General features: G+C 34.3%; 2 protein-coding genes across 5 annotated transcripts in view; one reads left to right on the top strand and one right to left on the bottom strand.

Annotated features, from left to right (window-relative positions):
• Positions 1 to 19,068, bottom strand: part of LOC106665617 (CD109 antigen-like) — a 37,959-nt gene extending 18,891 nt beyond the window's left edge. For 3 of the 4 annotated variants that reach the window (XM_014392135.2, XM_014392137.2, XM_014392134.2), the window contains exon 1: positions 18,820 to 19,068. In XM_014392135.2, the coding sequence (XP_014247621.1) occupies positions 18,820 to 18,878 (59 nt within the window). In that variant the 5' untranslated portion in view covers positions 18,879 to 19,068. Of the gene's footprint in view, positions 1 to 13,575; positions 13,727 to 18,819 lie in introns of those variants that run through there. The other variant, XM_014392136.2, reaches the window with a different exon arrangement.
• Positions 19,069 to 19,128: 60 nt separating this feature from the next.
• Positions 19,129 to 20,073, top strand: LOC106665621 (cysteine-rich PDZ-binding protein). The gene is made up of 2 exons (XM_014392146.1): positions 19,129 to 19,514; positions 19,644 to 20,073. The coding sequence occupies exon 2, from the start codon at positions 19,693 to 19,695 to the stop codon at positions 19,993 to 19,995; it is 303 nt and encodes a 100-aa protein (XP_014247632.1). The 5' UTR covers positions 19,129 to 19,514; positions 19,644 to 19,692; the 3' UTR covers positions 19,996 to 20,073.
• Positions 20,074 to 21,903: the final 1,830 nt, after the last annotated feature.

Raw genomic sequence — 21,903 nt, 5'->3', positions numbered from 1 at the left:
TTCTTAATAATGCTTTCAATTAAATTACGACGTATTAAGTATGAACCTTTCGACGTTTTCATAGTTTTCTCTGATTAAAAACCCACTTTCATGTTCCGGTCTACTTGACCGAGGGAGCGGAACACGCCGAACAATCCTTCCGTTTATTTTTACGCCGATCGTAGGGAGTCGGAAACGCTTGGGCGATTTACCGCGTTCCTCTAAAAAAGAAGAAAAAATTGACAGCCCAATAAATTAACTCTTCCAAATCCAAGAGGATAACACGGTTCCTGTTGATGTGAAACCGCCTGTTACGGTTCACACGATGGAAACCAATTTTGAGAAAAAAAATAGGTATAACAAATAAAACAAGCATCTTGATACTAAGTAATAAACTAATATGGGCCATGAATTATAAAATTGTTTACAAAAGTCGATAGAGGTAGATTGGTTCCTAATCCTAATCCAGCAAACAGCGTTTAAAAACGACGTATTTTAAAGACATAAATCTAACTCCAACATATGCTACAAAACATATAAACCAAACAAATCCGACGAATCTTTTTAAATACATTTTTCATCATCAGAAAGAAAGAGAGAAAGAATAAAAGATAGATAGATAGAAAGGAAGAAATAAAGAGATAGATAGATAGAGAGAGAGATAGAGAGAGAGAGATAGAGAAAGAGAAAGAAATAGGAGAGGGAGAGAGAGAGAGAAATAGGGGAGGGAGGGAGGGAGGGAGAGAGAGAGAGAGAGAGAGAAATAGGAGAGAGAGAGAGAGAGAGAAATAGGAGAGAGAGAGAGAGAGAGAGAAAAGGGAGAGAGAGAGAGAGAAAAGGGAGAGAGAGAGAGAGAGAAAAGGGAGAGAGAGAGAGAAAAGGGAGAGAGAGAAAAGGGAGAGAGAGAAAAGGGGAGAGAGAGGGAAAGAGAGATTAGATAGATAGATAGATAGATAGATAGATAGAAAGAGAGAGAGAGAGAGAGAGAGAGGGGAGAGAGAGAGAGAGTATTTGTTTTCAATTCCATTACAATTACTCTGCAATGTAGTATTTTATTTTGAACCTGTTCTTGTAAATTATAGCTTTTCACAAATACATAATTGCGTTTATGCTATCTTTTTATTACGCTAAGGATTATACCAGAGATCAACCACACGTTTTATTCACAAAACGAATTTCCGAAGTCCGAAGGAATTTAATAAAGCAGAGAAGTATTTATTGAAATTAGTGTTCAGGTAAGAGTGAGAGTGTGTTCCCTAGAGAATTCATCATTGCCTGTTATATAATCAAATTATATTTGCTTCGGTGTCGAATCATTAATTTATCAATATTAAAAATTCCATTTCCATGTAAACAAAATAGTTGTAGTATGTAAATGTAATATTACAATAATTTACTCTTACTAAACAAACCCATTCAGTTAAAAAATCCCAAGAAATGTAAGCATTCACATGTGATTCACACACCTCCAACCTTGGCTGTAAAAAACCTTCGAATTCTCCCATCTGGGAACTACATAGTGTTTACGTACAATCAGTGGTTTTGACAAATTTATTTCACTATATATCAAATAAAAACATAATGCTATTAAAAAAATCTATTGCGCTTTTTGATTACATAGTGTTTATGTACGTACAAATCCTGAAATAACTAAATACTTCCAAGTTTTTCTTTTATGATTACGAACGCTATTTAAAATTTTGTTACCGGGAAGCAAGCCAACACTGAGAAAAATTTCCAACTTCAACCATATCCAACTAAGTGTTAATACAGTTTTAAAATAATCTGTTTATAACAGATGTTAGAAACTCTTTTTATCACTGAGTTATAACTTTCGTCCTTCATCCACAAATACATACACGATAAATAAATACACCCATACCCCATAAATGATTTCAGTAGAAGAATTTTCTTGGAAAAAAATAGTGCATAGTCGAAAAACAATACTAGCGTAAATTAGCAGTTTTACATTTAATTTTATACTTATGCATTTGAATTTATAAATAGTTTATATTTTTCACATTTACAACACGATATTTCATAAAAACTGCGGATTAATGTACTAAAGCCTAGTCGATTGTTAATTCCAATTACACTACCAGATCTTACCCAATATTATCATTTAACTTCATACATTCTCTAATTAATTGAATTAGAGATAAATGCCTGATGGTGATCAGGCTAAAGTGAGGAAGGAATCGATTTTCAATTTACCTAACGTCAAGCACATGCCACCATTGCCAACTTCTTTATAAGGAGTACGACGTTTGACCAAGACCTAGATTCCCCCTCTGGTATTTTCCTGATATATTACGAGGAAGTGCCTGTCATTGAAAAACCCTTTGCGAGTCGTAGCTATGTTTGTAAAGCTTGATCGTTTCGAATCCTAATCCGTACATTTTCGCTCGCTTGGCCCGTCAGGCGTGTCTCGCCAATTGCGTCATCCTTAGTGATATCTAAGTTTACAAAGAACGCGCTTAGTACGTGTACAGAATCTTAGAAAAAATGGCGTTGGAACATCTGTTTGATAGGCAAACCACTTAAGAATAAATGCCGAAACTTTTCTGAAAGTCAAGAAGGTAGATCGACGAACAAAAATACTAACATATTTATGAAAAAACAAAATGGAAATAACTTATATATACGAAAGAAATCATTTCAAAAATCATAAGGGTTTTTCTAAGAAACGAAATGTGAATTATCAATACTAGCTATGTATATTTGTTAGTGAAGAGAGCATTGTTGACAATCAATTAACAACTAGACGCCACATGTGACAAATAAATTACAAAGAGAACATAAACGCAAACTTGACATGCTAGCCAGTCATCCAAACTTACAATGGAACTAATTTAGATTTAGCCAAAAAAATGTATAGCTAAAATTGAAAGTTTTGTTTAAAAATCGGCCTCACTCAATCACTCATCTCTCGCTATATATCTTTATCTATTTATCTATATGTATCTATTTTAATGTATTTCTTAATATATCTATTCATCAATCAATCTTTCTCTAAATCTAGTTATAGCAATCTCTTTATATATATTAATCAATATATCAATTTATCTTTACATCTAGTTATATCCATCTCTTTATCTATTACTATTTATATAATCTAACTACTTATCAACCCTTCTCTAAATCTATTTATAACAATTTGTTTATTTATCCCTATCTATCTTCCTCGTAATCTATCTATTTGTCAATCTCTCTCTAAATCTACTTTAACGATCTCTTTACCTATCTCTATTTATATATCACTTAATCTATCTACTTATCAATCTCTCTCTAAATCTACATATATCAAACGCTTTATTTATCACCTTCCGATTTACGCCTTAATCTACTTATTTATAAACAATCTACATCTACTTATATCAATCTTTTTATCTATCTAGTTATCTATCTATTAACCTCTTAATCTACCTATTTATCAATCTCCATCTACATCTCTCAAAGTATTCCTTCCTCCATGATTTATAATCTATTATAAAGATCAAATTGTAAAGTAGAATAGCACACTTATAGATTATCTCTCTTTCTCACTCCCTTTCACTCTCTACCTAACAGCTACATTTCTTTTTTTTATATATTTGTGCGCCTATCTACCGTATATTTCTATTTCTATTTATCTGTGTGTGGGTGTTATTTACAGCTCCCATTAGCACGTTTATTTCTTATTCCAAGGTAATGAAGGCAATAGTGGAAATATAATTTACCATTGACACCATTAATCAACTAACATTTAGCCTATCTCTAGAGAAAATCTAAGCCACAAACTCTTTTAAAAATATTAACAAATCAGATTTCTTTCTTCACGAAAGAAAAGTAAATAATCTAAAAGGGTCTTACGCCAATAAATGGAAATTCACGTTTGGCAAGTAACATTTTGTCTATATATAAACTAACACTTGCGTTACATTGTTAACGAAGACTTTTACCAGTGAAAGTTGTAAGCATTAGCACGGGGAAATTTTTGGTTAATTATACCAGTTTAAACAAACCAGGGCATACTTGAAGCGAGAAATCATTTCAAGAAATTACAAAAGATGATGGTTCTAAACTTTTTTATTTATTTAGATTCTTGTAATTGGTAACGTTGTTGTTCTAAGTAAGACTAGACATGATTCTGGGTGCTAAAAAGTAATAGATACAGGTTTTTTAAAGCCGATTCGTCACAACGGGCCGGCCTGGAAAATCTCGAAGGAGCGACCAGGAGGGGCCCAAGACACTCCTCATTATTCATCCGTCCGATTTGTAACGCTGATTCAAGGGCGGACGAGAAAAGAACCTGCAAGGCTGAGATAATGAACTTTTGAAAGAAACAAAAAAGAAAGAAAATCTGTAAAGCTTCTATTTTGTAAAGTTTTCGGTGGTACATTTTTCAATGTTAGTTTCAACGATTCAATAAAAAGTGAGCTATTTCCCCTCTTTTTTGTGTCTATTAAATTGGATTTATTTCAGAGGACGGATGTTACGACATAATTTTCTTCCTGCTTGTTGACGAATAATTATGATGTGCTATTAAAATGCCAACGTCAAAGGAGTTTCGCACAGTTAAGTGATGAATCGGTAATAAAAATAATTTTAATTACTGAGGCAAGGTCGGTTTTTCTTCTCAAGAAAAAATCTACTAACACAAAAGAAAACACGTATTACGTAGAATATTTTGATTGCAAAATTACAAAAGATATCGTGCTTCTAACTTATATAAATTGAAAAATACCAATAGCCAGATTTGACTATCCTTTTTTCTCTCTTCTACTTGCACTCACTCTCCTTCCCTCCCTCACTCACACACACTCTCTCTCTCTCTCTCTCTCTCTCTCTCTCTCTCTCTCTCTCCCAAAATATTTTTAAATAAAGCTATGTCAGAGATTCACTCTTACTGCTAACGCTACACAGATTTTTACTGATATTCTTTACAATAAAAATACAAGAGATAGTGTTCATATAATCACCCCAATACAATAAATAGTCTATAATAGTGTAAAACATTTACAACGGAATTTCCTTTGAGATAAAACCTGGTGATATCCAGTATTATCGTGGCCCTTTGGTAAGTTTTATGTTACTATCCGTTCCTGAACTAACCTGGTTAAAGGTAAAGAATTCTTTCTAAGATAGATAAGACTTTTTGACGATCATTTTCTAACCCCCTATTTTTTTCTAGGACTGGGGCTTTATTAAACAATACGTATCGGATCTTGAATGCTGAAGAAAATGTGGGTTTTAAAAACACAACCGATTTTCATGGCTGATAATTCGTTTTAAAGAAATTGTGAAGTGCATTTTATAGGTTTCTTCCATCATGTTTTTAAGCCAGGTTTGTGACTGGTTTTTGTCGTCAAAACAGTCCGAGGATTTTACTAGGGACTAGAAGTCAGAGACATACCCGGATGTTTCCGTCGCAGTTCTTCCTTAACTAGGGACCGGATTTATATGTCAAATAAAATATAAAATATATGATAAATAGATTTTAAAAAACCATTAAGTGAAACATTTTTTAAAAAGAATTTTATAATTCTATAGATCTACTAGAATCTACAGATAGAATCTATAGATAGTTGAAAAATGTGGAAAAAGGAGAATATAGCAAGTTAATAAAATAGACATAAATCTTAAATTTTCCATTTATTTAAAATGAGGTATATTTTAAAATTTTCGTAAATAAAATATTTCTTTCTAGTGCTACAAAACATTCTATAAAATAAAAGCGTAAGTATTTTACGCCTTGAAATAAATATTTTTAAAAAAATTGCGTTTTTATTTTGTAGATTTTTTTCCACTCGAAAGATACATTTTTACGGAAATTTAAAAAAAATGAAAATGAAAGGTTTTTTCTTTTTTTTAAATGCTGCGGTCCCTGAACGAATTACTGTAAGCAGTCTGAAGTGTTATTCTGATACGAAAAGAATTCATACATATTGCAACTGTCCATAAAAGAAGGTGAGAAATTAAATTACTGGTTTTAAGGTTTTTGACGGACAAATTTAGACAAAAGTCCGAGATTTCTGAAAAAAGCTTTCCATCAGAGTTCAGAATCCGTGATCAGTCAATGTTTGGGCATGCGCAGCCATAAATCACGGATTTGTTGGCAACTGGTTTGTGACTGTGTTGGAATGTACCAATGTAATCAACCAATAACCACTATACCAAACTTTAAAGTCGATGAGATTAATTTCTGACAAATAATTTTGCTATTTTGGGTATTTTCTTATAGAAATATTTTTTATATTTTAATGGTGGGATAAGTCGATAAAAAGGTTACGTATTTCTTATTTCAAATGTCTGGGCGGCGTTAAAATCCTTTTTGCCGTTTTTGAATTATAACCTTTTCAGATATTCCGATAACGACTTCTCAAAAATGGGAAAAAATTAGTAGTCAAAAAATCGATAAATTTAAATTCACAAAAAATTTTATATTTTGGGGTCGCTAATGAGGTGTTAAAACGAAATTTCATATTAGCTTCACTAAAAAAAATTATGACCAAGTTTACATGAAAAAGTTTGGTTTTTAAAATTTTTTGAATATTGTTAACCTTTGATAGCTATTACTATTGCAATCTACATAAAAAATGCTGTCAAAGAATATATTCACTAGTTGATTTGAGTAAGAAGAAAGACGAAATAAAAATATCCAAAAACGGAAAATTTCAACTCTCAAAATTTTTTTTAGCGAAACCAGAGCCACAAGACGTGTCCGATATTTTGGAATGTAGAATCACCAAAAAAAGTGTGGGCCAAATCCGTAAACCATCAGCCTGGTGGTCCCCCTCCTCTTATTTGTTATAAAACTGTCAACTATGCAAATGATAAAAATATCTTGTTCAAATTATTGGGTTGACGAAAGAAAGCAATAGCGTTTTTCAAAGCTAAACTTATTTTCTATTTAAATTAAAATCCATTGTTTTTGATAATGTACAGCTCATATTTCAATCAGCAGAAATTAGGAAATTATTAATCACCTATTGGTTATTTTCCGAAATATTCAGTTTTTAAAGTTTAAAAATGGCCCAAACAAATAATACAAGGTGTGTTATCTTCAGTGAATTTAATTTTTGTGATTATTTTGGTCAGCATATCCTGGCCGTTTTGGGCTGTCGGACGCATTTCTGCTTCTCGCTATCTTCGACGGTGGGGTCTCCGTGTTTTTTGTAGACCGTGTCCTTTTTGAAGAGGAGAGGCCAAACCAGCAAAAATAGATCGGATATGACAAAACGTAATTTTCCACTTTGCCAAACAATGAACATTCAATAATATAATAGCTAAAAAAAGACGCACCCTTGAAGAAGGCGAGAAGACGAAACAGGGCAAAACCGCGAAGATAAGCAGATAATGGGAAACGACCGAACTACAAATTTAATTTTTGTTTCGTCCCCTATTCAACATATGTTCTAGCGTTATGATAAATTTTGGTCCAAATAGGTTTGGTTTTCACAAATCAGTCGACTACGAATACTGAAGCTGGCGTTAGGGGTGCACATACCATCACTTTGTTTTTCGGAATTGCTGAGACCGATCTGAACAATCCACTTTCTACGGACTACATTCTTGTAATTGACCCATTTTTCATCGCCTGTGATCAATCGATAAAAGAAAGTTTCGTTACAGTGACGACTAAGAAGTGTTGAGCAGACAGGCGATCTGCCAAATTTCTTTCACTGCGTTCATGATTTTAATTTTTAACCTTAATTTAACCTTAAGTAAGTTTAATTTTAAACTCCTTTTTAATGAACTTACCTCTCCTTACATGATTTTCAACCGCTATGTTTACGAGCTTTAAACACTAATACCCGTTTGTCAAAAATGTTGTACCAATTTATCCTTCAATAATGGCTGAATGCCATGGCTGTCTCCTTCTTAACCTTCCAACCAAGCAAGTAGGACCTTACGTGCTTTGACAGGGATCATGTATTAACATATACAAACACAGCACACAGATTTGCAGCAATTTTTTCAAGCACCACAATGCCTCAAATTACACGAAATGTCATTTTTATTGTTTATATTTTACCTCACGACGAGAGATGTTGGCAGCACGATATATTTGAAACTTTCAACTCTTTTCTCTAAAAAAAAAAAAAAATCCTGTCAGGCAAAGCGCCCATGTTAATCAGGCGACTTTATATTCCGTTCGAAACCCACTAGACGACGAAGCAACAATGAAAACCATGCTAGTGAATTCGAAGTAGATTTCTAAACAGTGCAATTAGTTCATTTGTCATGGATACTTATAAAGTTATTCTTTACAAAGATAAAAAATACCGAAACACTTGAGATGTGAACTATCTAAAACGGTCTTGTGTCAACAGATCTGGTTTTGAAATATTATATTATATTAATATAATGTTAGCTAATTAAGTAGTTCATTCAATGTTCTCCTGAGCAGGTTAGTTTTTAATTGTTCAAAAATTAATGTCGAACAACAAGTACTTTATTGTATTCAAGGTCCAAGGTATTTCATAATTATTTCTAGTTTGGTCGTTTCAGATCATTGCTGTTTTTGGTAAAAACCTCCCTGTGAATTTATTTATTTTGACTTATTTTATTTACCCACGAATGGCACGATACAAATGAACCAAGTTCTGTTCGCCTACGTGTACTATAGCCCACGCCTAAGCCAAGTCGATAAGGACAAGGATTAATCATCCTGGCACGCAGTCATAATGCTAAATCGCTGTCGGTTGCGATAACGTTTGCTCATAGTTTTCATTTCACGGACTTATCATAGTCATCATCCTCCTGAATTCATTCTTCTAAAATAAATATATCGTTGTAAGAGGTAATTTAAAATTAGTAGACTCCTAGGAAGTTGATTTGCATATATACAAAAATTATTAAATCAACATTTTGAATTTATTGAACAATAAAAGCCTTTGTGAGAAGTCTTTTATTTGAGATTTTTTGCAGTTTATTGTGGTTGCTTATAAGAGACTAAATGTATAAACTGAAAAGTTTTATTTATTTGTTTATTTTTTTTTTTAAGTATTTGTTAAATGAATATGATGAACTGTCTATGCACACAATTGCTACATAAAATATTAAAGTTATTTATATTATATAACAAATGATCGACCTCGATTGAAGGTGAAGGTTCACAAATATAAAAAGAGGGGAAAATATTTTTTAGTAACTTCCCAAAAATAACCATGGTTATCAGAGTATGGTTTGATAATTTTGTTTTTGTAAATCGCGCAGAGACAATCAGCACCCTCTTTCTTCAGGAACGCAGAGATTCAGATGACATCCTTTACGTTTATGTAATACGTAAAGGTTGACAGCCTGACACACTTTTCCCGCACTTCCGCCCAATCCGTTTTCTCTTTTGTTTCCAGAATTGCCAGAAATTAAGAAGATTATCTTCCCCGTTTCAGATTCATTTGCAAGGACGTTAGGCAAGGCTTAACGCAAAAACTGACGTCCACGGAGGCTCAAGGTACGAAAAAACGCTGGGGGATCTCTTCGAGGAGGATGAGATAGTAATTTGGGCCTTTTTGGATCACGCTGGTCTGGCGTGGTTTTGTCTGTGGCTTGTATGAAATATTCAATATTAATATTAAATATTGAAATATTTAATTGTTAAATTCAAACGTCAATTTTCAAACGTAGCAAAGGGATTCCATTGATAAAAAGATCACACAGACGAAGATGAAGGTTCACAAACATAAAAAGAGGGGAAAATATTTTTTAGTAAATTCCCAAAAATAACCATGGTTATCAGAGTATGGTTTGATAATTTTGTTTTTGTAAATCGTTGTTGAAGAACAACGACCAGAAGGATCTCGTTAACGAACCTAAAGACTACGCTTTTACTTTAAGTACCATTTAATATTAGCGAAATATAGAAAAAAAATTAATGTTGAATATGTAATTCAATTATTTTCTTTGTCAAAACATGAAAATTAAATTTAGCTCAAAGCACATCAAGAGTCTTCCTCATCATATCTATCAGTTAATTTCTTTTTCAAAAGGTATAAATCTAAATTTGCTCAAAGTACATCAAAAGATTTTCTCCCAATCGTTTTCTCTCTTAAAATGTGAAAATCAAAATTTGATCAAAAGTTCATCAAAAGACTTCCTCCCTATCAATCGTTTTCTTTCGTAAAACGTGGAAATCAAGTGATTTCCTCCTTACCAATCCCTGAAATGCTCGTCTCAATTTAATTGAAAATAGAACAAAACATCTGGAAATTCCCAACCTCTAATGTAGAAATATCCTTGACAGGAGAAGATGTAATCACTATTTTTTTAGTATTTGAATATAAATAGATAAAACGTGAATCCGACCCATCGCAAACATCACTGTAAATAATAGAAAATTATACCATGGGAAATCCTATCGTACGAGAAAAACAATTCATTAAATAAGTAAATTAGTAAATTGTTATCTCTTTTATAATTGGCATTGATAATCTGGTTGCACAGAATTAATCTATATATTTTTTTTTCTTACTTAAAATTGTTTTAAAATTATATTCTTAACCGTGTTCTTTTCGGAAATCTTGATAGTTAATTTGAACATATTTTGGAAGAAAAGCCCGTATAACTATTAGATCAGGCACCTTCATAAATTATCTAAACGAAAATATGTAACATTTTTATTTATTTATGTTTATTTCAAAGCCTGGAAGACACAAACAGCTTAACTTAACGTCGAAATATATGTGTGTTATAATGAGAGGGAGGATCCTCCGGGGTACAAAACAATTACTACCTCCTCAGCCAAGAGTTATAAAAGATATTTATGATCTTCTCCTGAACCATAAAGACTTTAAAAACTCTAATGGATAATTTCCCATCTGACAGGACAGTCAAAAAGACCACCCAAACGGAACTTGTCATTTATGACTACGACGTAGGCTTTTTAAGCTTCTCAGTTCGAAGTAAAATGAAAAATATACACATTAATTCATATTTTCGGGTAAAAGAACTTTTGCTGTGTAGCTTCATGCTATTATAATTACATTGATGTAATTATCGAAAACGTATTAACTATTAAAGTTAAACGACTTTAAAAAATTGATTTATTTTTAAAAAAGTATGAATAAAAGTTAACATTACGAAACAAGTATTAATCAAAACATGAAAATTTCTGGATGTGCTATCATGTATTTCTATTTAGCAACATTTATTATTTACTTTGATTAATTTGTACGACAAACAGTATGTTATCATTTTCATTTATTAACTTTAATAGAATGTCCACTCAACGAGATTTTGAACATTTAAAGTTTATTTATACAATGCGTCTCCCCATTCAAAATAGCAAACTTGACAATTTCACTTTTTGCCATGTTGCCTGCTTAAGAGGACTTATAAAGAAATTATAAACGGCTAAAAGCCATATTTATTAATAAAGAGAATTTAACTTAAGAGAGATAAGAGAAAACAGAATAAAAATTACAGAAAGATAAATATTAATAAATAGTAACAATAGTAATATAGTAATAAATAGTAATCTATATAATTAAAATAAAATTCTATATATTGTTTGTTTTATATCTGCTACTTTCTTACGCTTTTATCTTAAAAACTCATTTTATTGGGTAACGGTTCTATTTTCCAGAATCCGGTTGTCAAGAATTTTCTATACATTTCTGTTTGAAAAATAGATATTTTCAAGTATTCGCACATTGCCTAAAATGTCAGATTGTATATCATTTATATACATATANCTTTATTGAAAAAAAAAAAAAAATTGTATGTCAGGTTTGAATGCAGGGCCGCTGGATTCGTCATATACCTTTGTAAAGCCCATTTCCAACTTTGGAGAAGACGTTCGAAAACGGGAATGGCTTATCGCCCGGTAATTCCACTCAGGGTGATGTGTGGGGTCCTGCCCAAAAGGGAGAAAAGGAACCGAGGAAGAGTGCGAAATCTATTCGGTATAAATGTGGCAAAAAGAAAGAACAGAATGTTACACTTCTTAAAAATTTTAAATCAGCCTAACACCTCTAGTGGTAGTTGAACTCGGGCAGAGATGGTCTCTGGGCATTTATGTTGCTCTCTAGCCAGTAGTGTCCACCTTCGAGATGTAAGTAAATTCACACATTTTAATAGAAATCTGTTGAACTCTTGTTCTCTCTCTGTTGACTCTTCTCAGCTATCTTTTATACATATCTGTCAATCCATAAATAAATATTATTCTTTCTATACCGTTGATATTACACCCCAATCATATTATTATATTTGCACAATATTTCATTTAAAATACATTTATATTAAATAATTTTATTATCTTTGAACATATAAAACCATCTTTAATCCTATTTCATTGAACGCACCAATCAATCAAGTATATTATAAATATCCTTTTTTTATAGACTGAGAAAGAGAAAAAAATAACGAGAANCAGGAAACAAGAGAGCTAGTAAAAATGAGTGATTGAGAGAGAGAAAGAGATATATAATGAGATATCGTGAAATAGAGAAAGAGAGGGAAACAACAAAACAGATTCAAAGTTCAAAGTGAGGATGAGAAAGAAGGAGAGATCGAGAAAGATAAAGATGGAAAGAGATTAATCCATATCCTTTTTACCGTCCATGGGTGAACTTTAGGACGCGCAATGCCAAATTGCACGTTGACGGTTGAAAGTATTAATGGCTTAAAATAATTCAGAAAGATAGATGCAAAGAGAGAATGAGAAAGTTTGAGAGTAAGAAGAGAAAGACGGTTGAAAGTAGTAATGGCTTAAAATAAACTATTGGAAATTCCAAATTGTAAAATTATTATTTTCTGTTACATTTTCGTCATTTTAGCCCCCTCCCCCATTAAGCGGAAGTATAATTAAAAATTTGCCGCAAACCATCGCGGAGAGATCTACTAGATTTCGTGTAGCCACTATCTGAGGACATATCTATTTTCCCACCGAAGACCTATTATAACTGTACTAGATGAGAGGACGCCTTGCTTTCGCCAGTTGCGGTCATCAGGCCTGAATTCCTAGATCTTTCTCCGAGATTTTGAAACAGCAGCGGAAAGGGGAAAACACACTAGGTGCAAATTTCGTTTGGTTTTGCCCCATTGGGTACCATACATAAATCGGAACATCTTGTAAATACATCGAATTGCGTGAAAAAAACACGATAAAAAAAAATAAAATAAAATTTAAAAAAAGTAGAAAATTTATGCTCATTGCTTTAATCTTGCGGTGCCTATTTTAAGGAAATTTTAAGAAGAATTCAATTTTGATTTAATTTTGCATTTGACTATCTTTGAAGTTGGGCGTTTGGTCGATGAAGATCATCTCAGTAAGCACCTCTTCGCTAGTTTCAACCAAAATAGAGGTTCATCATTTCTCAGGCGTCTAGCAATGTTACAATTAAAGCAAGTAGTATTACTGCAGTCAATTAAAAGGCGTAGTAGTTAAAAAAAAGTTTAAAATAATAAAAAGACGTTTCCGAAATGCGCTAAACCGACAATCATTTCTAACACAGGTGCAGCCACAAAAGACTCGCAACTTCTTCCAATTATTTTTTTCGCCAAAATGTGTAAACATCCAAAACTCATTCTTGCAATATAGTATATACATGTACATTCAATGGAGTATAGACCAGTCATATGCCCAAAGAGTTCATAACCAAAATCACTCACGATTTTTAGTTTTCCGTGCGGAATTCCCGATTACTCGGACCGGTAATCACTTTATTTGGAGTGCACTTGGTTCCGGTTGCACTTTCGACGAATCTGCAGTTTCTCGTGTTGCCAGCGAAGGACCACAGCCGACTGACTTGAGTCCATCCGCGACTCGTGTTACTATCCCCTCTGCGATGTTCAGAGGGGGGAGAAATAAACGGTAATTTCTCAGAATAGATACGACGGCTTCGCACTGAACGGGCGGAAAAACTGATTTTTATTGTAGACCTTTTGAACTTATTCTAATCGGCGAATTTTTAAGAAAATGTACCCCTAACAACGTCATACGTTATAACATCCTATCGAAAAACACACCAAAACCAACATGACCTTTACTCTTTTAGCATGTTTTTCTGATAGGATCGATTACCATTATCCATTGGCAATTCCGTTTTTTCCCAGTTGATTAAATATTATAAACGTAAACGGCAAAATGGCAAGTTTAAAGATTTAATTACTATCCACCATACGCTCTCGATTTCAAGGACAAATAAAACCAAAAGGAAAGAAGAAGGCGTAAAGGTCGAGTAGCCCACGCTTCATTGTATGCTCCAGACCGTTTCACGCAAAACATAAGTTGAAAGGATATACAATATAAAAAAATTAAAAATAGATTTTTCTACTTTTCTATACTGAATCTAATAGTATTCACCGTGGACAACTATTCCAATCCAACATTTTTTATAGATGGTTAGAAAGGTTCGGTAAACATTCAAACCCCACAATTGTCTCGTAATTGTTAATTGTACGTTACAATCCGGATACTTATAGCTAAAAAGAAGATATAATTGCTATTCCAAGGCCGACAGGGCTTAATTTTACGCCAGGTCATCAATATGGTATCACCACTGGGCGATCCATCACATAAAACTCTTTCTCAAACAGCTAAAAATATAATAACAATGAAATAAAGGGAACAAAATTAACCCCATCATTGGTAAACGATATTATATTGTCCTAGACAGAGAAAAATTTAGTACTTAATTTGTCAGTAATTATCCTGATTTCAGTACCATTTTTCTGTATACCTCTTGTACGTGTTTCTTCTGTAAACCTTTTAAGCAATAGTTTTGTAAAAACTTAATTCAACAAAGTTCATACGGATTCGTAAGTCTTAACCAAAGTATTTTTCAATAATGAACCCATATTTACGTTAGTATAAACTCACTTCCTACTTAGTTGATATTTTACAGTCAAACAAGAAACATGAAAAAAATCTATCAGGAGTACCCCAAGGGAACATACTAGGTCCTTTACTTTACATTCTACATACGTTACACCAGCGATTTTCCAAAAATGGTTGGCGAAAAAAAATTGCCACAAATGCAGATAATGCAGCGGTGATTTCAGCAGGATCGACCTTCAACAATTCTTGTAAAAACCCTCAAAAGATCGCAACCAAACAAATCAGTGGAATAAAAAATGGATAATCAAGTTCAGTCAGTTCGAATCATTACAATTAACGTTATAAATAAAAAGTTGACTATATTCCGTCAATCACCATCAATGGAGCTATCATAACATACACAGCTAAATATCTGGGCATGATCCTATATGTCAAGATGAGATGGAAACATCGCGTAAAGAAAAAAAGGACAGAAATAGATTTAAGATATAAATATCTAAATTGATTGCGAGAACGTGGCTGAAATACCATACAAAATAAAATTTTAATATGCAATCAAATCTTAAAGCCTACATTATTTTATGGACGTTATGAAACAAACGTGGGATTGAACCAAACAAACTAATATAAAAACATTTCACACTCCCTAAAATGTTGTTCTACGTAACTGCATGAGACGTACATGATCAACGCATCATATTAAGATATTTAGTGTGATCCCCAAAACCAATATTATATATTACAATTTGAATCATAGAGCGAGTTGCTCCTTCCGTAAAAACGTCATCAAAACCTTTGCCAAGATAAGCTTAATTCATAGTTCATACAGCACAGACTTATGAACCTTCAGGTTTGATAAGAAATTTCAAAACAAAAGCCAGATATGATAGAGTAGCCTCAGTATTAATATCCTGAGCCGATTGGATTGCATCTAGGCCCTGTCAGACGTTGAGTTAAAGCAAAATAATTAGCCTTGTTTGGGTACCAGAGAATACAGGGCAGAGATAAATTAGCCAAGGAAAGTTTGATGAGGACACCTATCGGCCCTGAATATTCGCGGCATACCAAATTGAGAACATCGTGGATCTATCAGATAACGGTTTAAGAATAAGTCTTCGGTTAAATGGAAATGTATTCCAGGACGGAGGCCTAATGGACAAGTTCGTCAAAGGACCATCACAAAAACTAAGGGCAGAATCGCTAAAACAAGGGCATGTTAAAACTAGTATAAGAGTAGGACACTGCAGACAACACTGAGATATGTATAAACTCGAAGCAGCAGAAACAAGTCTATGCAGATATTGCCAGGAATAAGAAATTGCGGAAAATGCTTAAAAAAGCCTATGCGGGCTGAGATTCTTATTCCTGGGAAGGGCCTGAAAAATAGCCACGGGAGCCCTTAACAAAGAAGAATCCGGCAAAAACGAAAAGCTCTGGTCAATGATTGCACGATAGACAATATTGGTACCTCGTATCTCCTGGTTTGGTCTGTCAGACGCGTGTCGGCTGAACGACCACTGATACTGGCAAACTGCACAATTTTTAAGTACTAATTTTAGGAACAATTTTCTTCATTCAATTGAATGACTAGTTGTTAATGGTTAAAGAGAAGCCCTCAGCATATTCGTAATCCGCTATTTTACATAGTGCACATAAGCTTTTTTAACAGGCGATGCTACCGGCCTAGAGTTAATTAATAGACAAAATTTGAAAAGGATTCCAACAACCGACCGCTCACTGTATGGTTGGAGAAAATGTTTTCAAATAATTAGGACATCATCTCAGTAAGGACGTCGCTGTTCATTCGTTCCAGCGATTCTCTTCACGATAATTGAAAAGTGTTTTCTAAACATTGATGAAAACTCTGCCTCTATGAGATCTGGCATTGTCATCCAGAAATCGAAAATCCCTGTCCATGAGATCCCTGGTTTGAGGGAACTATAGTACTCGATAATTTCTTGTACATAAAGGACTGCGGTGAGGTTGCCTTCAACCATATGGAGTCCAGTTCGTCCTCCAGTGTAAATTCCAGCCCAGACCATTACACCGTCTTTTCCAAACTGCACTGAAGGGATCACGAACTAGGGCACTGTACACATCCCGTTCTCGGTAGACTCTTCGGCGCCTGCTATCCCTTACAGACAGAAACGCGACTCATCAGTAAACATAGTAGCATTCCATTGGTCTTCTCTTAGCTTAGCTCGCTGCACCATATTCTCCTGACTTGCTGGTGGCGGGTTGTTGCTGCATGTCGTCTCAAAGGGGCATACGATGTGAGGCCAACTGCCCACAATAAGTTTAGTGGTGCGACCCCTAACGGGCACCTAGAGAAGAGGCTGTTTCATTCGTGGCCGTGGACCGTAGTACTTGCGTATGACCTCCGAATTACCTTCCGACCTCGCGGGAATCGGACGGATCATACCGCCGAAACGTATAGCCATCGAAAAGCTAAGACTACGCTGACGGAGTCCCTCGAATGGGTGAGGAATGGTGGACGGGGGGAGGATGTTTTTTGGTGGTGGCCCTCTGGGCTGCCTTTACCGAAGGCATGGTCTCCTCTAGGGGGTGGTTAGAGATTCCACTTAAATCGAAACCGCGGCCGGAGGGCATCCGGAGGTTTCGACGCTGGCGGAACCCCTACACCCAGGGAGATAGAGTTGTCTTCTCTATCTAGGGAGTGCATGGGACACTTGGTCGATGCATTTCGACCACTTTTTGGGTATCCCTTTACGCGCGGCACTTGTTAAGTGCATAATGTTAGCCCACCCCCTCGGAAGGGACAAGCGGGAGAAGTCGACATGACGGCAGTATGCTGCAGGATGATGTAGGCTTCTACACCTTACCTCACGGAAGAAGCAGATTTTCCGTGCGCGGAGGTGAGTCGCTCCTAACTCGAGAATCTAAACGTGTGGCCGGTGCCTATGTGCCAGGTGTGCACGCTAAAGAACCTGAATGTTAAATGACATTGCGACTCCAGTGGGAAACATAATGCTCACAATAGGTTAGGAATGTTTGTGTTGATAAAGGCCTTGCCAAGACATCCACTTCCCGGTTACCGCGATGACTCATTCTCACAAACTATTGCGAACTTCTGGTTCAAGATGATGTGTTTCCGTGGTTAAAAAGAATACAACTGGATTAATATGGAGAAAAGGTGTTTGTTTACAAAAATGAGTAATCTTCATGTTTACCATGAAAAATTCCTCCCTCTTAATACGAGGTGACTTAATAATGAATCGAGGGTAGTTGTTACAGATTTTGAGTACACTTCCTCACAAGTTTATCGCTGGAGCTGATACTTTTTAATTAAACTTTTTAAAAAGGAAGATCTCGAATTATTAAATATAATTTGAATAATTAATATACTAGATTTTGATTTACCCCGCATTTTTAAATATGTGCCTAAATAATATTTGACGAACAAATTAATTAATTTAAATTGTTATTATGAATTTATTAATAAAAAGACAAATAAATTGATCTCTAATTTAACGTAGATTTATTACTTTAAATATAGTTTAACTCTTTAGTTGTGTTGTAATTCAAGTTTTTCGCACGTCCAAAATTAGCACGTGTTGGCGTGGATCGGCTGATTCACCTTACAATTCATGTTGAAATTTGAGACTAGAGAGAGTTGTAACTCCAACTGATGATGAGCGTTTAATGCTTGAAATCCGGATAGTTGTAAACAACAAATCTGTGAGTAGAGCCATAATTTACAAAAACTGAAAAAAAAAGGATAACCTGGCAAGGTAAGATTTCAATTTGGCTTCCGAAAATTTCATAGTTGTGGGGCAGCACTTCTCAAAATTTCAGATGACATCATTGATGAAATGAAGTGTATTACTATTTGAACAACCAAAAATTTGCAATCCCACGGATGGGTAAAAAACCTCCAGAAGGGCACAAGCAAACATGTATGCTTGGAAAAGAAAAGACCTACGTCAAAACACACAATCATGTTGAAAAACGAGAATATACTTGTTGTTCATTAATTTTTTTACCCAATTTCCATTGGACAGCATTGTTGAAATGTTTAGTATAATTATAAATATATATGTACATATATTACTCACGACACAATTTCTGTTTTTCTTGAGTAAATCTTAAAGCCGGAGAAGCTCAAACATGCCATGTCGTCGATTGATCGGAGCGATTTATCTGTGATTGCACAGTTTTACGAACAATTTTGGCGAAACATTTGTCTACACTTAAACTGTTTATTGTATAAGATTAAATTGTTATTTTTTACAATAAAAAACATAAAACACAAGAAACAAAACCGAACATAGCTAATATATCCCTAATTAAATTCCTCATTCCTCACCACGTTTCGCATCGGTTTGTTTATAAATTACAACCTTCGACGTTTGCTTTTACTTGCCCATTTTCTATGTACTGAACAAAAAAAAGTTGCACACCCGCGGATGGATTAAAAAAAAACTTCCAGAAACAAACTTGTCCTGCGAAAGACAAATTCTACGTAAAACACACAATACTGAAAAACGAGAATATACAAGAAACAAAACCGAACGTAGTGTATCCGTAAATAAAATCCTCACCAGGCATCGCAAAGTTTTGTTTACAAATTATAACCTTCTAACTTTTTTGCTGTTTATACTTATACATTGCCCTGACATGAAATTTCCTATGAAACGTTTGAAAAATTGCAAGTCAAACGTTTATTAGTTATAAAATTTGGACTTTTGGAACAATCTCGTAACTACAGACCGTCGTGATGAGTTTTTATTAGCAACTCAATAGAAAACCGGTACTTATTGTTTTTATTCGAAAAGTATTAAAACCTAATTGCTTAATTGTCTAATTTGTTTGAAAATCACATTATTATTTTTATGCCATATGATTTTAAGGTAGTATATGATTTTTTTGCTCCAAAAAGGTCTAAACGTTACCGTATAACAAGTCAGCCGCTCCTGTCATTTTATACAATGGTCTGTGAAAAGTGCGAAAAGAAACTGGGAAAGGTGATAACGCCGGATCCTTGGAAGTCGGGGGCGAGGAACACAGTGGAGAGCGGAGGGAGAAAAGTTGGCGAGAACAAGGCAATAACGGCCAACAAGGCGAGGTTCAACCCATACACGACAAAGTTTGAAGCATGCAGGATTTGCCGGCAGAAGGTGCATCAGGTGGGCTCAAGGTATTGCCAGCCTTGTGCATACAAAAAGGGTATATGCGCTATGTGTGGAAAGAAGCTTTTAGACACTAAAAGCTATAAGCAGTCATCCGCTTGATACTACCTTCAATGCCAACTGTCTTATTGTAAAATAGCAAACCAAAACTTGTAAATATATGAATTTTATGTAAAGTAATTTGTATTTTTTTTAAATATATTTTGCACATTTAAACCCAAAGGGCCTCCCTCTGTATTTTTACTAACTAATCCACGTTGCTACAAAACAAAATTGAATTTATGGTTTCAAGGGAAGACAAATAAAACCACTTCTTGGTTTTAGTCAACAGTCCCAATTCCTTGTTTTTAAATCATTTTGTGATTTTCTTAAAATGTACATTGTGCTTTCTAACCTAAGTGCTTCACTTTCACCTAGAATTGCCTCATTTTTTGAACACTAGACTAGCCAAGGTTTAAGCAAGCATAGCTAGGATGCTACACTCTAAGAACTTTAATTGTGAGATTTATTCATGAGGACTGTGGTATAAACCTGTAGTTTGTTCGTTTCCAATCATTTTGGTCTATCATTTCTTGCTGTTTTCACATAAATTCAACTCCAGAGACAAAATACGAAAAAACTCTCGCATGTCGGAAGAAGGATTTCAGTGGGTTCTTGAGACTGGTTTTGTTGCCATTGTGCCAAATTATAATTTATACCCTCAGTTATAGTAAGGTATGGATCAGAAATATACATGGCAGCTGCTCTGATGTTAGTCTACACCCCATGAGTTTACGCCAATGTAAACCTTTTTATTTATTAATAGTTAATTAAGAAATCTTGTCATTTATTATCTTAGTTATTTAAAAAATTATGAAAACATAAAATTTGTAAGTCAAGACGCTGGAGGGAGAATCAGGTCATTTTCAGCAAGATGTCATAAAAACAGTGAGACTGCCTGGTTTTCGACCTGTATGCACGAACGTACATCAGTTGTCTTCAGTGAGTTGCTACCTGGGATTCAACCTGTACGCACGAACGTTCATCAGCTGTTTTCAGTCAGTCGCTCCTTGGTTTCCGATGGGTACAAATGACCGCACCTTTGACTTCATCCGGCGAGTGGCTGCCAGACTCCAATCACGATAAGCACGAACTTATCGTCTGATCTTCACTTTTGTGAGTCGACAACAAGACGTACAAACGTCCTTCTTTTTCTTCTCAACATTTGTCATTTTGTGTATCTCTATATATATCTATATTTCTTCTTGTTAACTTTGTTTCTGGCCAGATTTTAGTTTCCGTATTTATATCATAAATTGTGAATTAATAAATTTAATTATCAAATGAATTATTAAATTTTTTATCCATTAAATCCTTTACGCAACAGCCAGCAACTATCCCTGGTAGCGCCGGACTTGGAGGGTAGATATCCAATACTTTCTCCCGCTCGCGTCTATGAAACACCAAGAGTTTCTTAACTTTGTAAGCCATCTGGGCTTTATTTCACAATAAACCAAATTTCACAATTTGGGTAAAATCTTAATTTCTTGTCTTTGGATGGGAAGTCATGAGAAGAATATTGTCTTAAGATTTCACCTGAGTTTTGGGGGTTACTTCTGCAGGACATTATGTTATATATGCACAAATTGTGTACACAGACGTACCTATACATACTGTTCTTGCCATTTCTAGATTTGGAAAGGGCGGTTATCCATTGACTTGAAATATAAATATATAATCAGCATATCATCCCAATGGAAACATCATAGGACAAAATCTAGGATACAGATTATTTTGGAGCCCTATGGCTAGAATTGCAAGGAAATAACTTGAACAGGCTTTTCTTAAGGCATGCGACTATATTTATTTATGTCTGGTATTGAAATTTAAAACTTTAGCACTACTGAAATACTGTGTTGGTGTTAGATTAATTAATAATCAAAATTATTGCACTTGTATGCATCATAAATAACCATACATTAATTTTAAAGTATTATTTATATTTGTAAGACTCTTTTTGGCTAAACTTTT

This window comes from Cimex lectularius, unplaced genomic scaffold (genome assembly GCF_000648675.2).
Source record: "Cimex lectularius strain Harlan isolate CLEC.00 unplaced genomic scaffold, Clec_2.1 scaffold324, whole genome shotgun sequence".
Taxonomy (NCBI): Eukaryota; Metazoa; Arthropoda; class Insecta; order Hemiptera; family Cimicidae; genus Cimex; species Cimex lectularius.
This window is presented reverse-complemented; position numbering and strand designations above follow the sequence as displayed.

Bases quoted from the DNA above. Each gene is read 5' to 3' on its own strand.
- LOC106665621 (XM_014392146.1), top strand. From the start codon at position 19,693: ATGGTCTGTGAAAAGTGCGAAAAGAAACTGGGAAAGGTGATAACGCCG.